The sequence below is a fragment of the Zootoca vivipara genome, chromosome 10 (assembly GCF_965207765.1).
Source record: "Zootoca vivipara chromosome 10, rZooViv2.hap1.1, whole genome shotgun sequence".
NCBI lineage: Eukaryota > Metazoa > Chordata > Lepidosauria > Squamata > Lacertidae > Zootoca > Zootoca vivipara.
Window position 1 is genome coordinate 33,374,061 of NC_142593.1, and position 27,554 is coordinate 33,401,614.

At 40.5% G+C, this 27,554-nt stretch overlaps 1 protein-coding gene across 4 annotated transcripts in view; it reads left to right on the top strand.

Annotated features, from left to right (window-relative positions):
- Nucleotides 1-27,554, top strand: part of ARHGEF28 (Rho guanine nucleotide exchange factor 28) — a 142,361-nt gene that overhangs the window by 76,752 nt on the left and 38,055 nt on the right. For 2 of the 4 annotated variants that reach the window (XM_035099489.3, XM_035099495.3), the window contains 15 exons: nt 9,596-9,726; nt 10,617-10,852; nt 11,559-11,763; nt 12,189-12,300; nt 13,208-13,250; nt 13,577-13,700; nt 14,806-14,938; nt 17,309-17,364; nt 18,684-18,735; nt 20,146-20,293; nt 20,380-20,501; nt 21,694-21,840; nt 22,619-22,869; nt 24,324-24,446; nt 26,932-27,049. In XM_035099489.3, the coding sequence (XP_034955380.3) occupies nt 9,596-9,726; nt 10,617-10,852; nt 11,559-11,763; nt 12,189-12,300; nt 13,208-13,250; nt 13,577-13,700; nt 14,806-14,938; nt 17,309-17,364; nt 18,684-18,735; nt 20,146-20,293; nt 20,380-20,501; nt 21,694-21,840; nt 22,619-22,869; nt 24,324-24,446; nt 26,932-27,049 (2,001 nt within the window). The remainder of the gene's footprint in view (nt 1-9,595; nt 9,727-10,616; nt 10,853-11,558; nt 11,764-12,188; nt 12,301-13,207; nt 13,251-13,576; nt 13,701-14,805; nt 14,939-17,308; nt 17,365-18,683; nt 18,736-20,145; nt 20,294-20,379; nt 20,502-21,693; nt 21,841-22,618; nt 22,870-24,323; nt 24,447-26,931; nt 27,050-27,554) is intronic. The other 2 variants (XM_060280226.2, XM_060280227.2) reach the window with 1 other exon arrangement.

Below are 27,554 nucleotides of genomic sequence, written 5' to 3' on the forward strand. Positions count from 1 at the left end.
CGTCACAGGGATTCGAACCGCCGACCTTCTGATCAGCAAGCCCTAGGCTCAGTGGTTTAACCACAGCGCCACCTGGGTCCCTACCCCTGCCCTAATTGGATGTCAGTGCCTATTAATAACTCGTCTCTGGTTTTGGCATTCTCTTCTACCATTCCCCTCTACTCATCTTCCCTCATGTGTCCTGTGCTTGAGCCTGGAAGCCTCAGGATAGGGCCTGTGTATTATTTTGAGTTATGCCCAGCACTTCATTAATTTTGGCACTCTAGAAATAATAACAGTTCTCTTAAAAAGCGAAATGGTATCTGTAATGGTTTGGGAAATAGGGAATGTGAAATAAAATATCTCATTCCCTCAAGCCCCCTGCCCCCCTAACACACTGAGAGTTCATCCTTAATCCTTTCCTGTTTGCTTCTGGCTTGGGATATCAGTCTAGCATGGGTGGACTTGTGTCTTCCACATGTTTAGAGTAATGGAGAAAATTTGAGTAAATCTCCCTTTCTGGAAAGCAATTCTGCTGTCTTTTTGGCGACACTGAACTAATTTATATTTATATTTATTTATAGCCTGTCTTTCTGTGACAAATGCAAGGTGGCTTGCAAACAAAAAAATGCAAGTCAAAACAAAATGAAAAACAAAATTAACAACAACAACAAAAGACTGCTGGAATATGTTGTCATGGAACAGCATAATAAAAACCATATATCAACAGTAGCGAATGAAAAATGTATCAAAGGCTCAACTAAAAATACCCACTGGGATAAAATGTTCTTAAGAACCTGTTTAAATGCTGGCAGAGAAGGAAGCCTGGTGAATTTCTCTTGAAGGGCTATTGCATCGTTTCGGTGCCACAACCGAAAGCCCCTCTTGCTTGAACCCACAAGTAACATATCTGCTGCCACAGGGACACTCAGGGAGCCTCAGGAACCAAGTACACATCTCTTGCAGGCTCATATGGGAGGACGTGATTCTTGCTCCTTGGCTGTTTGGGATTTTAAAGGGCCAAAGCCAGCATCTTGGATTGATCCCAGAAACAAATTGGAAGCCAATGGAGTTCTCTCAAAATCAACCTAAGGCAGGGTGACCTGTGAACCCCAAATCTGACCACCACTTTCAGAACCAACTGACATTTCTGGACTGAGCTGTCTTTGAGGACACTCCCACATTACAGTGGAACCTCGGTTTATGAACACCTCGGCTTACGAATTTTCGATTAACGAACGCCGCGGACCCATCTGGAACGGGTTAATTCACTTTCCATTACTTTCAATGGGAAAGTTCGCTTCAGTTTATGAACGCTTCAGTTTATGAACAGACTTCCGGAACCAATTACACCCATGCTTCAGTTTATGAACACTTCAGTTTAAGTACTCCACGGATCCATCTGGAACAGATTAATCCACTTTCCATTACTTTCAATGGGAAAGTTTGCTTCAGTTTATGAACGCTTCAGTTTAAGTACTCCATGGACTGTCTGGAACAGATTAATCCACTTTCCATTACTTTCAATGGGAAAGTTCGCTTCAGTTTATGAACGCTTCAGTTTATGAACATACTTTCAGAACCAATTGTGTTCATAAACCGAGGTACCACTGTATAGTAATCTAATGTCAACTGGAGTTGTCCTGGCTGCCTCCTTCGCAATCAAAGTCCAGAGGGGAAAAGCCACCACCGGGCTCAAACTCAAACAGCTCATACTTTCTTTGAAACACGTAAAAGCACTCAATCTGCTTTTGTTTTGTAGACCACTTAGGGCTGGTTTTTTTTTGTTACTATAGGGGTCATATGACAACTACTGTACAACGTTCCGTATATAATAGCCTACCCAAACAAGATGGTTTTTGTTAACAACTCGCATTAGCTTCAGCCAGCACATCCAGAGAGCACCATGTTGGGGAAGGGTGGTACATAAAAACTCTATCTAGCAATCTCATAGTGCTTGAGAATGTTCAAAGCATTTCATGTGTAATATGTCAGTTGTTGCTGCCCATGTGTAGAGTAATAGCTGAACATTGCAGGAATAAAAACAGTGAATAATATTATGTCACACCCATTCTCTGATGGTTTTGGGCTTTCTGTAGCCATGGAAGCAGAAGCAAAGGTAGACCAATTTTGAACATAAGACTTTTAAATCTAGTATGGATCTAGGTGGTTCTATGCCTGGTCCAAGCTCATACATTTTATCCAGTTTGCTTGAGATTTAGGATTTCTCCCCTCTTTTTTTTGTTTCATAGCTTTAATTATTTCAAGTTATATATTAACCCATGTTCAGAGTACTGAAAGCAATTCTGGGAAGCTATTTGAAAACTATTTGCTGTTTCCTCCAAGTTGGAATTAGTCATATTCCTTCTTGGCTTCTGATTTGCTCATGTTTTTATTCATTACTGAATTGTTAATATATATGTGGCATTTTAAAACTTTTTAAAATGGGCACAAAGATTCATTTATTTATGATTCCATTTTTTAAATCACTTTCCATAAAATATCTTGAAATGATTTCAAAGTATTTCTGTGAAATGAGTCAGCCCAGGGCCAAATTTAAGTTTGATGAGGCCCTAAGCTACCAAAGGTAATGGGGTCCTTTACTTACACAACACAAAGCACTGTTGCTGTATGTAGGTTTTACTCTATTTGTTTTTTATCTTATATTTTGGAAATGTACATCCAGTTGTTTTTTTCCTTTAATTTTTTGGGGGCCCCCAAGAGAGTGGGGTCCTAAGCTATAGCTTGCTTAGCTTATATTGTACGTAAATTCGGCACTGAGTCAGCCTGGCTGCTCCCGCCTTTCGGTGTTCTGTAGCTAATGAGTGAAGTCAGAGCTGTGAATTATGAATGTGCTTTTTGGACATCAGGCAATAGGAATCTGTGTGATCGTAAGGAGCTGCCACTTCCCATTCATCTTTGGTGCACTTTTCCTGCTTCTGTCGCATTTACTAGTCAATGGAATCTGTATCTGAAGAAGTGTACTGTGCATGCACAGGAAAGCTCATACCAATGACAAACTTAGTTCGTCTCTAAGGTGCTACTGGAAGGAATTTTTTTTAAATTTTGTTTCAACTATGGCAGACCAACACGGCTACCTACCTGTAACTGGAATCTCTGCAGTTTGCCTTCCTTTCCCCCTAGCAATGTGGAAGCACCTTTCCTGGGTTCAATGGACATCAGCTACTCCCTAGTAGTTATTTTCTGCTAATACCACTACACAATAGCTGTGGGCAGATGTTAAAGAACCCCCATGGCAAATGCAAAATATGAAAACTGCAAAGAGGCATAAAATTATAGTTCTGTGTCTTCATTAAAATATTCATGCCCCACCTTTCAGCCTTGAGTGGCTCGCAGCATCAATTAAAACAAATATACACCAGGAGCCAGATGTTAAAAGCACAAAAGGCAGCTGGGGCGAGAGGGAGGGACCAAGCCAAAGATGCAGTGGTAAAATGGCAATAAGACAACAAAGTGAGGGCCAGTCTTGGTGCCACAACTGTAAAGGCCTTGTCCTGCATCCTCCAGTGATAATTGGATGCAAGGCAAGGTCTCTGAAGAAAATTGGAGTAGGTGAGGATGCTTGTGAGGAAGAAGACAGTATTTCAGATATTCTGGTACCAATGCACATAGGGCAGGCGTGGCCAAACTTGGCCCTCCAGCTGTTTTGGGACTATAGTTCCCATCATCCCTGACCACAGGTCCTGTTAGCTAGGGATGATGGGAGTTGTAGTCCCAAAACAGCTGGAGGACCAAGTTTGGCCATTCCTGGGCATGCATGCATGCACCTATACCTATACATAGCACAGGTAACACACACAGAGAGAAAATATTTCTCTCTATTATTAGAGCATGCAGATCATCATAACTACAATACAGTAGTTGATCTTCCTTCTCTCTATGTTGTATGTTTTCATACCAGTGTACAGGGGGGCATATATGTATGTAGCCTCACATTAACCTCTTAAAAATGCAGTAATTGCTTTGTTGGGTAAGACCATGGTCCACCTAGTCCAGCATTTCAGCAGCAAGCAACCAGAGAGCCCTGCTTAAAATGCCTGCTATATTTGTTCTGTTTTCATGATTGCATATTTTTGTGTTAGTAAGCAGAGTTAGACAACATCTGAGTTGGTTTCGCCTTAAATGTGGACTTTTCTATTGATTTCATCGGAATGTAGATAAAGTACAGTCTGTGAGTCATGATTGTCCCAGAGTCATGCTGAAAGGAATTTGTGGAACTGTAGGAATGTGATTTATAACCTGTATGTTTGATGTTGCTTTGTCATTTTTTAAAACTGCGTTGTGTCTTTTGGTAGAAATAAATAACTGATGGAGTCAATATATAATTAAGTGTGCTGCCTTGTGAGTTTGGTGAAGTCTTGAAATACCTTTCTAGTTACAATATTAGTCTTAAGTTATTTATGCGCATCGGAAACTTAAGTGAGCCATTCTCTCTCTGCAAAAGAATTCCTGGTGTATTAGAAAGTGTAAGAAATCTTCTTATAGACACACAGCTGCCAAAGTCTACTGGAACTGTCAGTGGTTTTAGCTTTGAAGAGATACCAACAAAAAGCATAGGTTTCTTATGATGCTCCAACTGTATTCAGTTACAGTGAATTACTGTTTTATTAAAAGATGCTTGCAACTTGATTCTCAGAAAGCTCTGCTGGCCCTTGCATTTCAAGGATGTTTATGATGATCCAGGTCATGGTGAGCCAAAGCAAGTTCATTATGGAAATCTTTCAACTAAAAACTGAAAAGTGGGGGTGAAAGGGCCCTCTGAAAGTAGGGGTGAGAGGGGAGGTATCAGGAGCTGCAAAATTTACTGAAAGTTTAGGGGGGGAAGCAGGTTTTTTATGGCTTTTATAATGCCATTGTTGTAGGGAGTAGCAGATCTTCTATAATCTGTTATCTCCTTAGTACTGCCATTCCCCTAAATGCCCTGGAATTGATACTAAAGGTAAAGGGTAAAGGGACCTCTGACCATTAGGTCCAGTCGCAGACGACTCTGGGGTTGGGGCACTCATCTCGCTTTACTGGCCAAGGGAGCCGGCATTTGTCCGCAGACAGCTTCCGGGTCATGTGGCCAGCATGACTATGCTGCTTTCTGGCGAACCAGAGCAGCTCACGGAAACGTCGTTTACCTTCCTGCCAGAGCGGTACCTATTTATCTACTTGCACTTTGACATGCTTTCAAACTGCTAGGTTGGCAGGAGCTGGGACCGAGCAACGGGAGCTCACCCCGTCGCGGGGATTCGAACCGCCAACCTTCTGATCGGCAGGCCCTAGGCTCTGTGGTTTAACCCACAGCGCCACCTGCGTCCCTTTGACACTACATCACTACATACTTTGACAAAAAGTATCATGTCCCTTTGACACTACATCATGACAAAAAGTAAAAACAACTACCATTTTTTTTTAAAAAAACCCCAAAACCTAAAAATGCCATTACAAAATAGTATGCTCCCATGAAACTTTCAGCAGCTTTTGCCCCCCTGCCCCTAAATTACTGAATCCCCCCCCAAAAAAATCACTGTCTGGGAATAAGGAAGGATTATTTTTGTGTATCTGAAGATTAATGCGCTCTAGGTTATGGGATTCCCAGTCAATCATTGGCTTTCAAGTGCACTTAACATTTAGATGGCTCTTCCTGTTTGAGTTTTACTAAATAAAATTGTTCCTTCTTCACTTAATATTTTTCTTGTGCATGAAAACTTGATAAATAAATCACTTATAGCTGTTTAGCATCAGCCACCAGTAAGGAGCATGCAATAGTTAAACGAATAAGCAATTTTAGAAGCCAACCATTCTTGTAAAGCCTTCCAAAAGAGAGTTGAAGTTGCATCAAGGACTCTGGGGACAGCGAAGCATCATGGTGGCTGTGCCTTTGAAAATACAGTGGTACCTCGGTTTTTGAGCGTCTTGGAAGCCAAACATTTCAGAACCGGAACGCCAAAAACCCGGAAGTAATTGCTTCCATTCCCCCCCTTTTTTTCTCCATTGACTTTGCCAACCACCCTTTGCGCCCTGGTTGTCGAATGTTTCGGAAGTCGAACAGTCTTCTGGAATGGATTACGTTCAACAACCAAGGTACCACCGTATAAAAACCAGCAGTTTAAGTTGAATACATTGGCTCATCGCAAGACTAAGAGCCAGAAGTAAAGGAAAAGTCATGTTAACAAAGCTGCAGATTAATGATCGGTGATGCCCTAAATAATGAGTCAATACAAGCAGAATTGAGTTTTACTGCCTAGCTGCTGGTGGGCATAAACCCACATCTTTATGTTGTTAAATATCGTGTTCCTCCTGATCTAGGCTCCGTCTACATGATGGCTAAATTTGATATTCTCCAAAATACACACATATAGCAAGCGGCTATTGGAAAATTAATAGTAGGGTAGTAACCTGGTGAAACCTGACCTCTTTTTCAATAACCTATGAAATGTATCCTAATGATAATATTTTCCATATGCCATCTTAAGACAGGCCGACTTTCCATCCTGCTTAGCCCACTTTTCTTTCTTTCTGCTGAATATCCAACACGAGGGAGACTTATTTGGAACTCAAAAACCTGTTCACTTTGTGACCTCTTAGTCTCAATCTCCCATTATCCCTGATGATTAGCCATGCTGGCTGGTACCGATGGGAGCTGGGAGTACAGTAATACCTGGACGGCCACAGGTTCCCCACACCTGCTTTAGCTGGTTCTAAAAAAGGCATCGCCTACCATTACTCTTTATATCTATGCTGTGTCCAGACTTCTTTGTCTTTGGGACTAGCCCTGTAGGTTAACAGGCTGTCCAACCATTTGTACTTAACCAATAGTAGTCCCCAAATCTAATGGGTCAGAAACAGAGTGGGAAACAGACAACCATTAAAAACCAACTGATAATTTCCTGTGGTGAGCACCCAAACAGGTAGAAAGACAGGGGTCTATATAATCCACTCACAGGGTGGATATAAATTTTACTACTCAGCAGTATCTGACCAGAAGTCCAGAGGAGTGGTGGAAATTTTATCAAGTGGGCAGGCAGCACAGACTTGCAACAGGGAAGAGCACTTGCAATGTCTCACATTTGAGGTTGTAACATGGTCTTTGCAATTACTTCATTAATAACGTAGTGTTTAGTTTTGCTTATGATGTCATTTTGTGGGATGAGGCATCGCAAATGCCATTTAAAGCTGACTGTGCTTTTCGTATTCCTAGACGACTCAAATGTGTACAAGTCTGTAGCATGTTGGGTGATACAAGCTAGAGGAAGGGAGGCCTGTGGCTTTGGCATTTTAATAGCTTTTTAAAAAATTAATAATTACACTTGAAGTCATTTCAGGAAGGAGAACTATGCACAACCTTCACTCCCAGCATTTCACAGTTAGCTCAGATCTTAATTTATTGGAATACGTAGTACATGATCACTTATTAACTCTATTATGTGGGTACTCTCAGGGAAAGGTTGATGTTGTCTCTATATCTGGTTAGTTTCATGCAGGTTTTATCCAAATTTGCTTATGTCAACAAGATAAAGACTTGTGTTTGCTGCTATTACATTATTTGATAGTGTTAATGTATCGGTTTGTATTTTTGTTTGTTTACCATTTTAGGCTTCTAGATTGGCCACATAAAAATTCTACAAATAAAGAAATCATATACTGTATCAAAATGGAGTTTGACAGAATGTTTCTTTTTGTAGTTTGAAATAGGCTATCATTGTGAAAGCTTTTATAGGAAAATGGGGCAATTGGGGCTCATATGTGCAGGATGGGCTCCTCTTCAAATTTTTCTAAATGCAGACCAGATATTGTTGAAGTAAGTTCCATGGGTTGCATTTAGAGCATTTCATGGGCTGGCACCAGAGAAAACCACAAGTTGTCTCCACCCAGTTTGGGGGAATCCCCCTCAGCCCCCTGAACCACAGCATTCAGGAGGTCCTCCTGATCCTCAGAGGAGCTGAAGGGAAGGGGGCAGGGAAGCAAATTCCTGCTCCAAAGAAAGATGTGCTTTTGTTACAGAACCTAATTAAGATGGAGGCTTGCTGTTTATTTGTGTTGATTGCATCCTGAATGAACAGTGAAAGAAAATGTGTTTGGTAGGGGAGGAGGAATTGAGGTTATCGGGAGCTGCTGCTACATATTTTACCTCCTTTTCCCTTCTCTGTGAATTTTTTAAAAACCACGTTCACTTTCCATCTCCTCTCTGAAATACTTACAGAGGGGGGGGGGAAGCAGGTGAGACAATGGTGGTATTTTTGTATCCTTTTATCACACCATGACACAGTCAGGAAGGTTTTGTGTGTGATGCAAAGAGCTGGAACAGCCAAGATCAAGGAGGCACAAAAGCTTGGCTAGATTACAAAGCAGGATCCTGGAAGCATTCTTCCTTCCAACAAAGTGTTTTCTTTTGCACATGCAAGGGAAAGCAGGAGGTCAGGATCTATAGTTCTTTTGGAAGATGCCTAGTGGGGAGGAAACTGGCAGGCTGTTGTTCAGATTCCTTGGTCTTACTCCATTCATTTAGCTGGCAAATTGTCACATGAACAAAAAAGAAAAACCTGGTAAACCCAAACACACTCTGCTTGGCACTCCTACCATTTGAAGGACACATACTGAGTTTGTGTGTGCAGAGCCAGTGTGGTGTAATGATTAGGGTGTTGGACTAGGACCTGGGAGACGACACATTCTCCATGTGTGCCCTAGTTACTTCCAAGCTAGGTTGCTGGAATGTTGTCTATATTGGGGCTGCATTGACGGACAGGCTGGACACTCTAGTTAGTCCAAAATGCAGCCACCAGATCTGGGACCTGGACACCAACTCACAACAACCTGAATTTACAGGATCATCATTGATTGGCTATTCCAGGGGTAGTCAACCTTTCTATACCTACCGCCCACTAATGCATCTTTCTTGATGGTAAAATTTCCTTACCTCTCACCAGTGCTCGATGGAAGGACTATTCAGCTTGTGCCGTAGAACCCCCTACCACCCACCTAGAATCCTGAAACGCCCACTAGGGGGCAGTAGGGACCAGGTTGACAACCTCATGGCTATTCAGTTCTGGGCTCAATGGAAAGTGCTAGTTTTAACCATTAAGGCTCAGATAGCTTTGGACCTGCTGCGACATGAGCTGCCCCTCAGTTAAGTTCACCACCATTGACTCTGTTTCCAAAAGTGAAATTAGACAGGCGGATTCAAATTAACAATTATGGATTACCCTCCCACTATAAATCTATTAGGCACGTTTTCACTTAGTTGCTGAAGGTCATTTAATTTCATCATGCTTTTAGCAATTATGAATATTTTGTTTTGTGTATCTTGTTTCATTGAATATATTCATGTAACTCTTGCAAGCTGTGCTGTGTACTTCTTAATAATAAAACAAGGTTGTATTATTTATTGCTGGCTGCCCTGTAGTCCCACTGGGAGGAGGTATGTGAAATAAAATATATGGAAATAAAATACTAAGTAAATAATCAGACAGAAGTGATATTATTGTGAAAAGGCTTTATGTTTTCTTTAATTCTCATAATGAAACCAGCACCACTTTACTCTGAATGACTATGCAGGAAATAAATTGTTTGTATTTATGATTCTATGAGTTTATTATATGGTTTATTCCAGTTCAACAACATTCTCCATTTGAGGCTTATCGGAAAACCTCAAATCCCTCTACTTTCTTTGCTGCAGCCAGACTTTCTGCTATGCTGAATGGAAGTGAAGAAGTCTATGCAAACCGCATGGTGGTGGATCAGGTAAGTCTGACAGACATGGGCTCTGTTGACGTCTTGCAAAAGTGCACAATAACATCCAGACAGGGGTTGGAGGAACTCTGCAATTGCCTTTACTGTTTCCTTCCTTCCTTCCTTCCTTCCTTCCTTCCTTCCTTCCTTCCTTCCTTCCTTCCTTCCTTCCTTATTGTATTTCAGTTTTCTAGGGGTGTGTGAAATTAACAGTCTGATCTTAGTTGTGGTTCTAAAAAACCTCAATGGTAACGATGAAGATGATTATTAGCAAAACTTTTGTTTTCCTTTTCTCTGCATTACTGGGGTTTATAATCCATTTCTTTCTGCTTCTGTTGGTTACAGATGATATTTAATAGCATCTTAATGTCAGATCATCCGATTACTGTATTTTTGGGGAAATGAATAGGTTTTTCTCATGGTTATTAAGCATAACAAAATAAGAAACCTACAGGAAGATTATTCTTCAAATGGCCTCTGTTTGGGTTGCTTCCAGTCTATCACTATTTTTTGATAGGATTCAGTCACATACTGGCAAATTCAGGATGCACAATTAAAGTTGATTTGGTGCTGTTGAGCAACAGACCTGCTCTTCCCCCCCCCAAAAAAACGGACTTCTAGCAATAAGTAAAATGACAGGAAAATGCACTGCAAAGGGTGGAATAATGGTTGCTTGATACAAGGCCATGTAACCTCCCCACAAACAAATCAGGATAAATGTTCAATAAACAGGTAATCTGGAAGCAATCTTAGAACACATCCTAGGTTGTGTTCCTCTAGCCAGTTTTTGTATTTGGAATGTGAGGGCCTCATACTAGTCTTTACAGATTGGATTAAACTTCATTTCATTTTGTTTTGCATCTTTTGAATATCACCTAACTCGTTTGTATTTCTCGCTTTAGATGGAAGACATGGGCGTCAAGTACATGAAGGTAGGCCAGTCTGCTCCTGAAACGCACAGAGACTGCGCAGACTCGAATGAAGATCCAGAAGCATCAGCAAATAGTGGGGACAGCAGAAACTCCTCCCCCATCATTCAGTCTAACTTGGATGCAGCAGCTCCATACTTGTCGCTTCAGAAGACACATGCATTTGGCAATCAACGGAATCAACGCTATTCCATCATTAAAAAAAGGAGGTGTGGAATTAATTTTAGCCGTGTTATGTTGAAAAGAAACCCCCCCCCCCCATATAAACATGTCTTGCTCAAAAAACAGAGAGAGAAATGAATGAGGAAATAAAAAGATAGCCATAGGCTGCAATGCTAACTATGTTGACTCAGAAATAAATTCCACTGAATGCAAATGGGGTTATGATTCCAACCTAAGGCTATCTGCAAGCCCCCTATCCTATCCTATGCTATCCATAGTCTTCTCTTGGATTTGTGAAATGTCGCCCTTCATTCTTGTATTTTTCTGCACCTGGGTTTTCTGGATGGAAATCAGCTGATTGTCAGGACACAGTGCCACACATGGCTCTCTGCAATCATTGACTACCAGGTAAAAGGGTTTCCCCCTCATGGTTTGATTTCAAACCTTGTGAGATAAATTGGATCATCCGACAGATAGGTGCCCCTTGGGGAAATAAAAATCTGATCCACTTCAACTTCAACTTCAGATACAGATCCCCACTCCTGGCTTAGCACATGCCTCTAATTTCTTAGGTATCTGAGCCATGCAGAAGCATTTGGAAGGTGGCTGTGATACTGATCATAGACAGTGTCTGTAACACCCTCTGCTTAATGTTGAATAGCTGGCTTAAGTTGCATTTGTAATTTGCGCTCTCTCTCTCTCTCTCTCTCTCTCTCTCTCTCTCTCTCTCTCTCTCTCTCTCTCTCTGCTTAGCTCTAGTCTTGATGACTTGGATGTAGACAATGGAGATGAAAGAATTTCTAACCGATCCCATAACTGCTACCCTTCAATGTCCTTCAACTCTTCTACAGCCTTGGCCAATAGGGATGGGTTAGGTTCTTCAGAGACAACAACAGAACTGAATTTTAACATGAGCAGGGCTGAATCCCTTCCTTTGTCCAGCAATCTGCAGTCAAAGGTATTTGTTTGTTTCCCTACAAAGTTAGTAACTCATCTTTCCTATTTCCAGTTAGCCTAATCAATTACATTTAGACGGGGTACCATTTTTCTTTAAACTCATTATTAAATATGGGGTTGGCTGCAGCCTTTAATTGATGTGAGATCATATTTCCCAATTTTGCCATGCCATCTTTTCAGCAATAGAAAAGAGTCTAGAGGAAAGGAATTGCACATAAGTACCTTTACTTACAGTGGCCATAAATGAAATAATTGGATTGTGCATTCATCTAGCTTAGCAAATGTTAATTTGAAAAACATCAACACCTATCTAGCAGTTAGAAAAAGGATGAGGAAATCGGGACTTATGTTGTTGTTGTTGTTGTTGTTGTTGTTGTTGTTGTTGTTGTTGAAGATCAGTTCTCTAAAACATTGGGTGTATTTTAGGAATCGTTACTGTCCGGAATTCGGTCTCGTTCATATTCCTATACGTCACCCAAAGTCTTATTAGGGAAATCACACTGTGCACGGGACTTCACAGTAAGCGATGCAAATGACGGTAAGCATTAGCCCTGTTTTCAGTTGTCATGTTCCCCCTTCCCTATTCCCTGCAGAAGGATGAAGTTGGTGTCCTTTATTCAGCCCACCCAAGTCTAAACCTCCTTTAGATATTTAGGAATGCAGGTTTAGATCCACTTGCTTAAAACTTGGGGTGATTAGAAAAATCTTGCTGCTTAATACAGCCAGGGAGAAAGGCTCCTTCTGAGTGACCCTTCAGCCCTCTGTATCTAGACCCTGAGTCTCTCCCCAGGCTCCAGCCCCTCCCCTCCCCCTAAGCCCACGCCTGTCACTGAGCCTCCTTTGCACCCTCCGTGAGTGTTCTTGCTTGGCTAGAAAGTAGCCTTGAACTCTGCTTCTTGCTTGCCTGTGTGGAGGAGACAGAGGGATGTGCGAGTGTGTGTTGAAGCAAGTCTATTTGCTGAATGCACTGAGCAGCGAATATGGCCCTGCCCAAAGATTGGCATGTGTTTCCCCCCCCCACCCCGAAGGTTGCCTACAAGCAATGTGAAAAAACCTTGAATCTGCACTAGCTGAGGTAAAATAGATGCAGGTGGACCTTGTCCCCCATCCCCATCCTTTGCTGGTTTTACTTTCTCCTCCTTTAGGAACATGCCTTCAAGCAAATTCTGTCAGCCAAAATAAGTCACATTTATTTATTTCACAAAGTTTATATACCGAATGAGTGCATAAATTACTGTTGATATTGACTTCCAGAGAGAGAGAGAGAGAGAGAGAGAAAGAGAAAGAGAATGAATATTTGATAGATCTCTCCCCCCCCCCTTTGCTTTTAAATATTCAGGCATGTTAGCATGCGGTAATTGAAAAAGAATAATTGGAAGTTTTGGCCCGAGGAACATGAGTGAATATTGTGATATAACTGCTTTAAACTTATTATTGTTTTGTAGAACAACATGCATTCAGCTTGCCTGAACAGTCAAGAGAGAAAAGGTATGGACTTTTAAAGGGCACGTTTAAGAATAAATAGTTATCTGGTTATTAGCAATAGCCATTAACCAACTGCAGCTGTTTTACTTTACAACTAGATTTATTACATCATAAAACCACCCCAGTGCCAACCTGATCAGTATTTGTTGGTGATACCTATATAAAGTACCACACCCCATTTATGTAAAATTATGGTTCTGTATTCAGATTTAGGAAATATATTTATTATCTTCTTGTCTCCAATAGCACAGTTACAGTGTATTAATTAGACACCTGATTTCAAGAAAATCATGCATAGCATAATGAAAGATTTCCTGGTGTATTTTTAGGATTCCGGAAGAAGAGTGGGAAAAGTATATAATACCTACAAAATCAGAATCTGAAAAATATAAAGTCAGCCGTACTTTTAGCTTTCTGATGAATAGAATGGCCAGTACACGAAATAAAGCCAAGGTAATTCAATATGATGTGTGCTAGAGGACAGTTGTTGTTTTTATAAAAAAAAATCTTATGAATGCTGAATAAATTTTGAAATGAGAACAGCTTCTAAATGTTTGCAGATGTAACCCTGTAAACACGTATTTTCCCTGGGAAATGAGACATTTTTGCATTTGATGCAGAGGGTTGCCTTGCGTGGGTTTTTATTGTGTTAGAAACATTAAACAAAGTGTTCCCCACCTGCAATCTGAAGCCACACAATCTTCTTCACTAACTCAAGACTCTACTCTCTTATTCTGCTACATGTCTCAATTCCTGCCTCAAGTGAAGATAAATAAAGAAAAGGACAGGGTTTGATACAAGCAGCAACAGTAATAGAACTATTTGTACAGCTGCACCAAACATCCCTTTCCCCTTTTTTTGCATGAAAGTAGCACTTTTGGGGAAAGTATTTTCTGCCATCTCCCAATGATGAAAATTGCCCCTCCCCCAAGCCTGTCCATTGCCCACTTAAACTGCTTTGGTCCCATTGTTCTTAAAATTATTGTGTTTTCTCTGAATCTTCCTATTTCTGGGGATAATCCCATGGGGGATCCTAGTCATTCAGGTATTACATAGCAAATAGGATGACATCACAGTTCTACACAGGGAAATTTGTCTAATGAGTTGCCATTTCTGGAAGTAAATGTAGCAGCCTTCAGCAAGCATCATTGTAGGCTATAATGGGTGTTCAGTCAAGGTTTAGGAGGAGTGAGATCTGAAAAGTCCCCATAAACCAGGAGGGGTGCAAGGAATGTCTGTTAAATGGACGCATGTATTTGGAACGTTGTATTCGGAATGTACGGTAATCCCTTTATGCACATCGTCCGACTGAATGATGACAAGAGATCTGCAAATTGTTGAATTGTTGTTATTGTTGATGCTTTCTTGTGCAAAATTAACAAAATGAATGTATATAAAAGATAGAAGAGTGGGGAGATTTAGATGCAGTTAATTTCCCCGCTTCTTAAGAACAAGGCAGTAAGTGACTAGGGAAGGATAAAACTGCTGCTGGGTTTAATAATACTGGAACATTTCAAAAGCTAATGAACTTCTTTTGTTTTTCATTCGGCTTATCAAGGCCAAAAATAAAGACGCCAAAGAGAAGGAGAAGCTTAACAGGCACCAATTTGTTTCTGCGACTTTTGGTGGGGTGATGCCATGCTTCTCATGTGAGAAAGCACTTTTGGGGAAAGAGGCATTGCAGTGTTTATGTAAGTACCTACGTTTTATGCTGAAGACATTTGACACCCACAGATTCCCCCATGTTCTATAACTCTGATTGAAAATAGCCTTAATCATATCATAGGGTTCTTAGACCTCACAATAGCACTTGTATAGATTGCATCAACATTCCTAGAATCATAGGGTTGTACCAAATCGTGTTGCTAGGCTGATGGTAAGGCTTCCATCTACAGAATGAGAAGGGAAACAATTTTTGGAGATTCTCCCTTTGCAGCCTTCCCAATCTGTTCCAGAGGTTTAGCCCCCGCCGCAAAATACGTTTGAGGTGTTTTAGGGCGGTTGCAGGGGAGGAGGAATTGCTGAAGAATGCTTCCTCCCCGTTCCATGGATGGATGCCTTGTTGCCAGCTGAGCAACACCATCAGACACAACCACACCTAATCATACAATAGGGAGGGACCTCAAAAGTTATCTAGCCCAAATGTATTCATGAGAGGTGCCACCCAGCCTCTGTTTAAAAATCTCTAACAAATGATAGCCCACCACCTTGCAAGGGAGCTTAGAATGTTCTCCCTAGCAGGGCCTGCCTGGTGGCGGCGTTAATATCCTTTTGGTTCCATTGCAGCAGCCTTTGCCATAAGCAATAAACTTGACTGACTCCTTTTGGTTGAGACCTACCTCTTCTGCCAGCATTTGATGGAACTTGATAGAATCTGGGTGTGCTGGATAGCCAGGTCCATATACTGGTGACGCTTTACTGCTGTTATTAATGTATTTTTTTGATATTATTGTTTCTTGTTAATTTACTGATGACTGTTATTGTTTTTTTAAATCTTTTGTACATTTTATATTAGTTTCTGAGTCATCTAGAGAGGTGACTGGTAGGTCAAGTTAATAATAAGGCTCCCATGGTGTGCTCAGAAATGGACCACTGTTTCCATATGTGATCGGTACAGACATGAATTTAAAGAGAAGGTCTGCTGCCATCCCATCAAGTTGGGACCCACGGGATAAAACGCGCATGATGGCCTGAAGATCAAGAAACACATTTTTTCTTTTCTTTCTTTTTTTTAAATAAACTTTCTTTTATTTAAAAACACATACAAAACAAAACAGAACACAAAAACAAAACATACATTCATCAAATAATATCAAACTAAATCAAATCATAATAAATCAAGATGAAATCATACTCAAATCAATATTCAAATCATATATATATATAAATTATGATTATAAATCATCCATACCTAATTATATATTTAACAACACTGAGCAAAAAGAAAAAAAAGAAGAAGAGAATCCCGATCCTTAAATTATAAGAAATTTAAAAAGACATAAAGAAAAATTAAGGATCTTAGGCCCTCCCCACCCCTCTAAAAACACGATTGACTTCCTGTCACCTTGTACTCTGGTCTGAAATTGTTCTTTATCTTTATATACACACACCTTTTCCCTATCTCCCCTTAATATCTTTTAGTTTTTGTGTCTTTTATATATCTGCCAAGAGGTTAATTTTTTCTATCTGTCTTTTTTGGTATATTTTTTCAAGTAACGGGGTTCTCTCCTCCTCATGTCTCCTGGGTAACATTTAGTTAAAGAAAATGAGGGATGTGACATCTACATACTCAGTGCTTCCTCACTTCTGTTCCACTTCATTGGCTAATGTTTGCAGGAGGCAGGGAGGCACTGTGTGTGGTGACATTCCAACATGTATCTGCTTAAGCTAAGTGTTACTGGGGAGAAGTGGGGAAGAGAGTCTCTTGGCGGTGCACCCGCTTATTCTACGCAATGGGTGCTGCTTTGGCCTTGATTGCAAAATGCTATTTCAGTATAAGATGGAATATGTGTTGCACCTTTTGCTCAAGCAGCTGACTTTTTGCTGGCCCCTTTTGAAGAAAGCTACTAATCACCACAGAGGACCCAGGTGGCGCTGTGGTTAAACCACTGAGCCTAGGGCTTGCTGATCAGAAGGTCGGCGGTTCAAATACCTGCGATGGGGTGAGCTCCCGTTGCTTGGTCCCAGCTCCTGCCAACCTAGCAGTTCGAAAGCACGTCAAAATGCAAGTAGATAAATAGGAACCGCTACAGCGGGAAGGTAAACGGCGTTTCCATGTACTGCACTGGTTTGCCAGAAGCGGCTTTGTCAGGCTGGCCACATGACCTGGAAGCTATACGCCGGCTCCCTCGGCCAATAATGCGAGATGAGCGCGCAACCCTAGAGTCAGTCACGACTGGACCTAATGGTCAGGGGTCCCTTTACCTTTACCTTTACTAATCACCACAGCAGGGGAACAGATTGTGTCCTGGATTAGATTATCTAGAAATAAACCTTTTAATGTTCGGATGATAAGTCATAAACTTTACATTTTGAGAGATTTCTTTCTTTCTTTCTTGTAGACTGCAATGCACTTGTGCATAAAAATTGTAGAGAAAGTGCTCCTGGGTGTCCAAAAGTAAGTTTTGAAAGGGTTTGGAGATATCACTGCTTGTTGTTTGATTGCTTTATTTAAATTCCCTCCTTACTGTGTTTTTCTGTATGCTTGTGTCATTTTGCTTGATGTAATCCATAGGGTGACGAAGCTTAGAGAGTTGTGTCTCAAAATGACGTTTCATATGTTACTTCATAATAGATAAATAACTAACAAGGGAATAATTTATTTGAATGTGCCATATTCATCAGTAGAAAAACCAAGGCATTCTTGGGGTAATAGAAAATGTCTTAAAATAGTGGGACAACTTAAATGTAGCATTTTCCTATAGCCTCTTGTTTCTACTTATTTGGCAGACACTTGTTGAGCTTGTTTACGCACTGAAGGCTGTGTAATTTCATTAGGTCTGTTTCAATTTCCCACATCTTTCCCTGCCTTTCCTCACACTGATTGTGCTTCCTATATTTCTTACTATCGTTGTTGTTGTTGTTGTTAGATCTTGGGAAGAGGTGTGGATTAAGGTGGTTGAGATAGGGCTGATTCTTATGATCATTTTAGAACCTTGCTATATGTGACTTTTCTGGTCACAATAAATGGAAAACTGAGGGGGGAAAGGGTGTAGCTGAAGCCCACTGATTGGGAACTGAGGTCCAAGTGGAGCATTTGAATTGTAGCTTCATCTGCTCTATTTTTCATCTCCGGTAACAAATAACAAGAGTGGCTATTTATGAAAGATAAGCCCTCAGAATATGTACAGCTTTCCTTCATCTTTGAAACCCATCAGCTGAATCCAATGTCTATCAAGTAGTACCAAGGGGAGTAGCGCCTCCTGGTGTCCACCAGCAAGGATGCAATAGCAAGATTTCCACTCAACATTACTGACCCACCAGCATTAATTTTTTCAGTCCCCCCCCAAAAAAAATCTAAGCTACCCTTTCCCTCTTACCTCTGAACACTTGCCACACAGATACAAGAATAATTGCGTTGAGAACAAATGCACATATTAAGAATTTATTTTAATTATCTGAAATTGCTACAGCAACATGTCATGGTATTAAGACATTCTGGCAGAATACTGACAGAATACCATGGGTCGAGATTGTGAGTTGTGGGGAGAAGGGACTCTATTCACTTTAAAGGGCATCCAATTGCAACACCCTGAAATTTAACATGGGTATGTATATTGAGGTTTGAGTCTGTGCCAGCAATTGGCATCCTTACTATAGGGAAATCACAGAATGTGAAGTGGCGTATCTTGTGGTGAGGCGCAGCCCTAAAGCCTAGGAGTGTTAAATAATGTCTTCAAATTTTCATACTATTAAGAAAGCATTCTTCTTTACCAGAAATCCCAAGAGAGGTGCCATATTAAGAACAGGATGCAAGCTGTCCAGACAAGTAAGCACTATAGTAAGAAAGCTAAGAGATGTAAATCCATTTTGTTTCATTTGTCAGTTCACCTGTCAATTAAAATAGTTGAATACTAGCAAAATAAGCATAAAATGATACAACTGAGCTTCTACACAATTTGCCACAATATGACTTTATCCTGAATACTTGTGAAAATGCACTCAATGGCTGTATTCAACCAATATTCTCAACCATGGTTTAGAGAATTGGGTATAAGCCCTGGGCTTGTGGGTTCTTTCCTCCTTCTCCCCTTGTACAAGCCCCTTAATGAATCACTCCTTGGTTTCATCAAACCATCGTTTACTTACGAACTAGGATAAAATTTTAAGTGCAGCCATTATCTGAGGAAAACTGACATTGGTCTTTTTGAGCATGCACTAACATCAGGACGAACCATTCAAAACTTTTGAGCTTTGTTGAAATAGCTAGAAATATTAGCCTGAGTGAATTAAAACTATGTGAAATTCTATTTTAAAAACTGTATCAGCCTATGAAATATGAATAATGGAGGTTATATGGGGTCTAAGAACATAATTCACTTAGTATCATAGAACATAATTCACTTAGTATCACATAGTATCATAGATATGAGAAGTAATTTAACTTCATCCTCTGGCGCAATTCACCCTTTCAAAATTCTAAATCCTATAACAATATTTCCAAAAGGGTATTTTAATCTGCAAAATATTTTTACTGAGATCATCATTAATTACATAGGCAAAGACCCAAAGATTCATTTAGATACTTCCAGGGATGCTTCAACGTGTTCCTTGTGCAGTAGCCCTCCACGATACTTTTGATATGTTGTAGTGGATTGCAACTTAAAATTATTACAGTGGTACCTTGGTTGTCGAACTTAATCTGTTCCGGGAGTCCATTTGACTCCTGGAACCATTCGAAAATCAAGGCGTGGCTTCTGATTGGCTGCAGGAGCTTCCTGCACTCAGTCGGAAGCTGTGGAAGCCGCATGGGATGTTCAACTTCCAAAAAGCGTTCGCAAATCAGAACACTTACTTCTAGGTTTGTGACGTTCGGGAGACGATTTGTTCGGGAACCAAGCCATTCAACAACCAAGGTACTACTGTATTATTATTTAAATCAGCTGAGTGAGATATAAGAGCTATTAGTATCATAGCTATAGTTTGCCATTGGGAGATAGAAAACTGCTTTATAATAAATCAGATCATTAGTCCAGGTAGCTCAGTATTGTCTGCACTGACTGGTAGCAGCTCTCCAAAGTTTTGGATAGTGGTCCCTCCTAGCCTTATGTGGAGATGCTGGGAGTTAATTCTGGAACCCCTTACGTGCAAATCACGTGCTCACCCTCTAAGCTGCAGCTTTTCCCCAAAGACACAGATACAGAGCACTTTGTTAAACTTGGAAACTTTGACCTTCCAGATCCATCATTCAGAGATATTCCACAGCCAACAATGTCCTCAATGCACCCTTCTACCTCAACACCTATTGGATTCTCTACTGTAAAAAAAGATGTATTGCAGCCTTCAAATCCCTTATCCAAAAGTGTTCCAGGTACCAGTTTTGAAAGGTAAAATGGCACTCTGTAATGTCTTGCAATTAACGTGATGCCATCTAATTGAGTCACTACACCTGTAAGGTTTTGCTTTACCCTAGGAAATCCATGTCACCTTTGGAATCAGATGCCGATGCCAGCAGCTGGAGATCTAGGTCGCACTCCGAAGAGCTGTTGCAATCAATAGGGACCGCTTCGTCAGTTGACTCTTTTATAATTGAAGGTATATGGGGAACTCAATGTGATACTATCGACATGTGTAAATGTGTAATCTATTAACAAGAAGTGTGTATAAAATAGTACCACTTGTAATGGCGAATAAGTAAACATCTGCTCCCATTTTCATTTTCATCATTCCTAACTCTGCAGCGGGGATCACAAGAGCTTTGCAAAGCTTTATAGTGCTTGCTTGCAAGGACCACCTTCCTTTTCATCTCAGCATTGTGCTTTTTAAAATACGTATCCTATGCTGTTTTCTATCTCCCTCTTTTCTAGTGGTTTTCTTGCCTATATGGATTTATTTATTTATGCACCACCTCCTATGAAACACCTCAAAGTGATTTAACACTAAAAATAATTTAACACATTTATGTATGCCTGCCTGCTAACATTCTTTCCTAGATAGCTCACAACATAAAAATGATAAAACACCATAAAAATTCAGTCGCATAAGAGCAGTTTCCAGCATGATGCTTCTTCCAGCAGAGAGAAATGCAAAAGCATATAAACTATGGTTCAGAACAAGAAGATCACATATTTCTTAAGAAGACCTGGAAAAACTAAAAAGTCTTCATGCTGAAATGACCATAGGGAAGGCGTTATGTGAGCCTCTCTAGGGATGAATTCTATCATCAGAGGGCCCTCTACCAGCAGCCAACACACTTGGCTGGGTCTCTGAACAGGATCTCATTACAGTGGTACCTTGGTTTATGAACTTATTCCGTTCCGGAAGTTCTTTCTTAAACCAAAGCATTCTTAAACCAAGGCGTACTTTCCCATAGCAGTGGGGGACTCAATTTACAAATGGAACACACTCAACAGGAAGCGGAACATGTTCTTCTTCCAAGGCAAAGTTCACAAGCCAAAACACCTACTTTCGGGTTTGCAGCGTTCTTAATCCAAGTTGTTCATAAACTAAGCTGTTCTTAAACCAAGGTACCAGTGTATTTGAGTTAGTATATATGGAAGAAGGCCTGAGATGCAGAATCACACATTTTCAGCCCTATCTGTGACTTCCCGATTCACGTCATGTGCTCATGCAATCTCATAACTGAGGTCCATCAGTGTTGCTTTTGTGTACCAAAAAAGATCAGCCCTATGTCTGATTTATGTTATTATCTAATCACTGCCTGAGTTCCACCTTCGCATGCTCATATTTATGTGGCTGGTGTATTAAATACTGTTTACTTTGATAGCTACAGACGACGTTGATGCCTCTCTGTGGAGTGACCTCAGCACCGATGCATTAGAATTTGAGGCAGAATCCTGGAGTCTTGTGGTCGACCCTTCATTTTGCAATAAGCAGGAAAAGGACATTATCAAACGGCAAGATGTGATTTTTGGTCAGTATTCTAAAATTTAGTCTAATGTTCAGTATAACTAGATACAGATGATGAGGTACACCATGCCAGGACTGCTAGTGAGCACAAAAATAAGGACCCTGCTGTATGGAAACATACACAAATAGAAAAAAAACCAGGGGTTCAGGCCAGCATACAAAGACACAATATATGGCAAACAAAGTACGACGAGTGTATTCATCACAATGTACCCACATTTTTTCTTGCACCGGAGATAATGAATATGCATCATTAATTGCTAAAATTGTACTTATTTTGATGATTCTGGAGTACTGCTTGCATGTATAACACGCCCTGTAATAGCAGATACATTGTGATGAATACATTCCTTCTACTTTGCTTACCATATATAGTCATACCTTGGAAGTCGAACGGAATCCATTCTGGAAGTCCGGAAGTCCGTTCGACTTCCAAAACTTTCGGAAACCAAATGTGCGTTCGGAAACCAAAAGTGTTCGACTTCCAAAATGTTCAGAAACCAAAAGCGCGGCTTCTGATTGGCTGCAGGAAGCTCCTGCAGCCAATCAGAAGCCGCAGAAGCCCCATTGGACATTCGGCTTCTAAAAATAGTTCGCAAATCGGAACAGTCATGTTTGGGAGCCAAAATGTTCAAGAACTAAGCTGTTCAAAAACTAAGGTACGACTGTATTGTGTCCTTGTATGCTGGCCTTAACCCCCGTTTTTTCCCCCTATTTGGGACTGTTAGTTGATTGGAAGTCATTTTTGATTTATTTAATTGTGCACTTTTTCTTCACTGCAGAGCTGATGCAGACAGAAGTACATCACATCCACACCCTATTCATTATGTCTAAAATATTCAGAAAAGGAATGAAAGAAGAATTGCAGCTGGATCACAGCACTGTGGACAAAATATTCCCCTGTTTAGATGAGCTGCTAGAACTTCACCAGCAGTTCTTCTGCAGTATGAAGGAAAGACGACAGGAATCATGTGAGGAGGGCAGTGATAGAAATTTCGTAATTAGCAGAATTGGAGACATCCTTGTGCAGCAGGTAAGGCACTGAGCTGAACAATTTTATTCATTTTTACTCTTATTAACTTTACTGTGCTCAGTGGGTCTTACTACTTAGTAGGGATGGAGGAGAAATTTAATTCAATCTTAGTAATCTGCAAGGTTTACAACTTGAATATCTAACTAGGAATGGGAGGAGAAATTTGATCCAGTCTGCAAAGTGAACCTCCGTAATTTGCACTTTGCAAAACAAAATGTCAACCGAAACAGCCACATTTTTAAATTCTCCAAATTTTGCAATGCTTTTCTCCTGCTCGGTAACGTGTTCCAAAATGCATATACTAGTGTACATAATAAATGCATGTATTAGTGAAAATAACATACTGTTGCACGCCACTCCCAAGTGGTGAGAAATTCCAGAGGTTCCAGGGTTTGATTTCCTTTGAATGGGGGACAGCAGAGACTGTGGTGTATTTCTGATATATGATTTATTTACACATATATACAACCCGACTCCCAAGATGAAGATGCTCACAGCACTACACCCCAGAAGGTCTTGAGCAGCCATCCCTAAACTCGCCCCCCCCCCAGATGTTTTGGGACTACAACTCCCATCATCCTTAGCTAACAGGACCAGTGGTCAGGGATTATGGGAGTTGTAGTCCCAAAACATCTGGAGGGCCGAGTTTGAGGGTGCCTGGTCTTGAGTCTCCCTTGGTCACAGCCTTGGATTCAAACAGAAGTCAAGCATGGCTCTGTCTCCCTGGCTTCTCCCTGCTTCTAGCCCAGCTCTCGGCTCGCGAAACTCTGTGACTTCTTCCTTTCTCACTACTAGCCAGGTGAGGGAGGGAGCCCACCCTTTTGCCCTCTGGCACAGAGCAACTTTCTTTGTTAGACCATACATAGATGGTACCTGTGGTGACAACGATGACTTTTATATCACACAGAACCTGCCTAGCTAATTCAGCAATGGAATCCTCATTAGATTTCAACCCCAGGAATTACAAGGGAGCCCAGTATCATGCAGACTAACCCCCCCACACACACATGCATTATATGAGGGGAAATTGGTTGCAAAAATGTGAATATTATTCAAAACAGCATACAAAAGGCTGATGAATTTCCATGAGGATTTTGGGGGTGGGGTGGCATTTTATTAACCAGTCTCCACTTCTGACCTATGAATGGCTTTACTGATTTCCTTGTATAGTGAATTTGTCTTTGTTAAAAATAAATCCTTTGGATACCTTTGGCCACAATTAAATATTTGATGTGGGGGTAGGCTACATCTTAGTCTTATTACTTACGTGAAAATTCTCCACTGAATATATAAATTGTAGTCAGACATGTGTAGACTTTATTTGATTCCCACTGCCTTCAGAGGTTAACCATTAATCTGACTGATGTCCATGGCTTTGTATGGTTTAGTAACATTTTCAATGTAAGGCATTTGATATTCCATGAGTACTATTTTTAATTGCTGCTTTTTATCAGTTTTCAGAAGAGAATGCAAACAAAATGAAGATGATATATGGGGAATTTTGTAGTCATCAGAAAGAAGCAGTGAGTCTTTTCAAAGAACTGCAACAAAATAAAAAGTTTCAGAACTTCATCAAAGTAAGTTGGCAATAGCAGGTGAGTTAGAATCATAAAACTGTAGAGTTGAAAGGGACCCCAAGGGTCGTCTAGCCCAACCCTCTGCAATCCAGGAATCTCAGCTACTTCTGTAGAAAAAATGCTGGAATGAATGAATCCTTAATAGTAACATGCCTGGACAAAGCTGGTGTAGCACAGAGGCTCGAGTCTGAGCTGCAAATCAGGAAGTTGCTGGTTAGAACTTTGTGTGCCTTGAATTCACTAGTAGCCCTAAGCAAATCATTCTCTTTCGTCCTCAATCTCCCCCTCCTCAATCTGTGCGATGAGAGATAATGATCATGGGGATACTCAGCAACCAGAAACATCATAGCCAGACACAGGAGAGACCTGTCAGGAGTAAGCATGGACCAATGGTACCAAATATTATGGGAAACAGCCCTACTAGAAAAAGTAACCAATAAACTGAAACTGACCCGGGGACGAATAGAAGAAGATACCTTCACCCCAGTATGGCTCCCCTTTATCACATACACAGCCCAACAAGACAACAACAAGAATCCACCAACAGCATACAAATCAATATGGCTAACCTGATTCAAAAACACCCACCCACCCCACTCACACACGAAAACAAAGTTCACCACCGCCAATCACAAACAAGCAACCGCACCCTAGGCCAACCCCAACTTCTCTCACCACCAAAGGATCACAAGCGAATAGCAAAGAAAACCCGCACAAACGACGCTGACACAAAACCCCACACATACATTAAGCAAATTAGAAACATCACCTCCCGACCCCACCCCCACTCGCCTTCCCCCCTCCACCTCTCCCCCCCTTTTCTTCCCAATGTAACCCTAATGTCTCAACAAATGAAACTGACCTATGGAAAATGTAACTTGGAAAAATAGACATTGTGCATACCTTTGTAAACCAAGAAAACTTTAATAAAAATAAACTTCAACCAAAACAAAACAAAAATAACTCGATCATATACACTTGAAAGTGCTATGCAAATTATTATTATTTATTTATTATTATTTAATTAATTAAATTTGCCTTAACAGAGGCTTCTTTTACAGAACTAAATATATTACATTGTGCAGGCACAAAATTAATCGGCATAGGTCATTTATGTTGTTGGGCTAAGTTACATTCTAAAAACAGGCCCATAGCTTTACGTCAGGCATGGCCAAACCTGGCTCTTCAGATGTTTCGGGACTACAATTCCCATCATCCCTGATCGCTGGTCCTGTTAGCTAGGGATGATGGGAGTTGTAGTCCCAAATCATCTGGAAGGCCAAGTTTGGCCATGCCTGCTTTAAGTGAAGCTTTAACAAATATAATGTAAAAATTTAACAAATTGAGTGTAAAGTCAGTTTATTAAAGCTTACAATGAATTTCAACTTACTATCAAAATACAGTATCAAATTGGGGGAACTCCCCCCCCCAAATCCAAATCCAACTCCACATAGTTTATTAGAAAACAACAAATTCAAATACGTACAACGAAGTCAACATATTCAGTATTACAATAAACAATCTAAATTTAATACCAAATGCAAATCAAGATTAGCAACATAAATAACCTGACCCCCCTAGTGCTGATTTTGCTGCATTCTGATGACCCACAGAAGCCTAGCTTGAATATAGTTGAGATCTTCAGGGCTAGGTCTTCCCACTAGGCTTGGAAGGAGCAAAAGAGATATGCTGGGCACCACCACTGATGGTTAGTTGCCCTCTTCAGCATTCCAGGTGTTCCAGCCGCTAGTGCTAGTCTTTCATTTGGATTATTTTTATTTCAAAATCACCACAATAACCTTTCAAACTAAAGTAATAATTCACACTAGTTGATCCATTGAAGACCTTGTTTTCTATTGACCTGAAAAAAAGTGTCACAGGTAGGAATGCTTATTTACATAAGTATTATAGTTGCATTCCAGAAAGCATCTTTCCCCCTGGATATTGTTGGACTCAACGCCCATTTTGCCTCGGCCAGCATGGCCTATGGTCAAGGATGATGGGTGTTGTATTGCAATGCCAGATGGGAAGCAACAGGTTAGCGATGGCTGCTATAGGTGACTCTAATTATTCACTGACTTTGGGGGAATTATCCTATCCCTCAGAACAATTCAGTTACAGTCATACCTCGGTTTAAGTATGCCTCAGTTTGAGTATTTTCAGTTTAAGTACTCCGCGGACCTGTCTGGAACGGATTAATCCACTTTCCATTACTTTCAATGGGAAAGTTCGCTTCAGGTTAAGTACGCTTCAGGTTAAGTACAGACTTCCGGAACCAATTGTGTTTGTAAACCGAGGTACCACTGTATATAGTTATCTTATTGACTGCACCCTACAAATACTATAGCTACATAAAGAGAATAATATGAATTTTCATTGGATTTAATCAGAAAAAGTGGAGCCTGTTAAACATAGGCTAAACATAACCTGCGTATCAAATACATCAAACAAGGGCTGTATTTAAAAATTCTATCTGTTTTTAAAGCTAAGGAACAGTAATCTTTTGGCTCGACGTAGAGGAATCCCAGAATGTATTCTGCTTGTTACTCAAAGAATCACAAAGTATCCAGTTCTGGTGGAGAGAATATTGCAGTATTCCAAAGGTAAGCCATAATTTTAATTCACATGCCATCAGAAATTCTCAAGGTTCGCCCTGTTGAATAACATTAGGGGCACCAAAGATTTTTCCCTAGTTTCTCACATTGCGAACTGGAAAATAGCCACCTAAAGTAAACAACAGGTGGATCAGAATTTCATGTCTCCCTTCCATTTGCTTTTCATAGGAACCCATTTCATCAAGGCGTCCTTTCTTGAACGAAAGCAGTGGCAAGAACTGGACTGGCCATTATATCTTCCTCATATTGATTATTACTGGGACCCAGTAATACTTGGTAGCCATACTTTCAGTAATACAAAGCAAGCATATATTGCATGGAAAAGGAATGCAGATATTAATACTGGAACAATATTTATCATTATAAGTGCTTTTGTCTCAAACCACATACACAAAAAGCCTCAGAACCATGTATTTAATTAGAATCTTTTAGGGTGGAATTCATAGGCTATGTACAGAAATAAATTGTACAGAACTATGTACAGAAATAAATT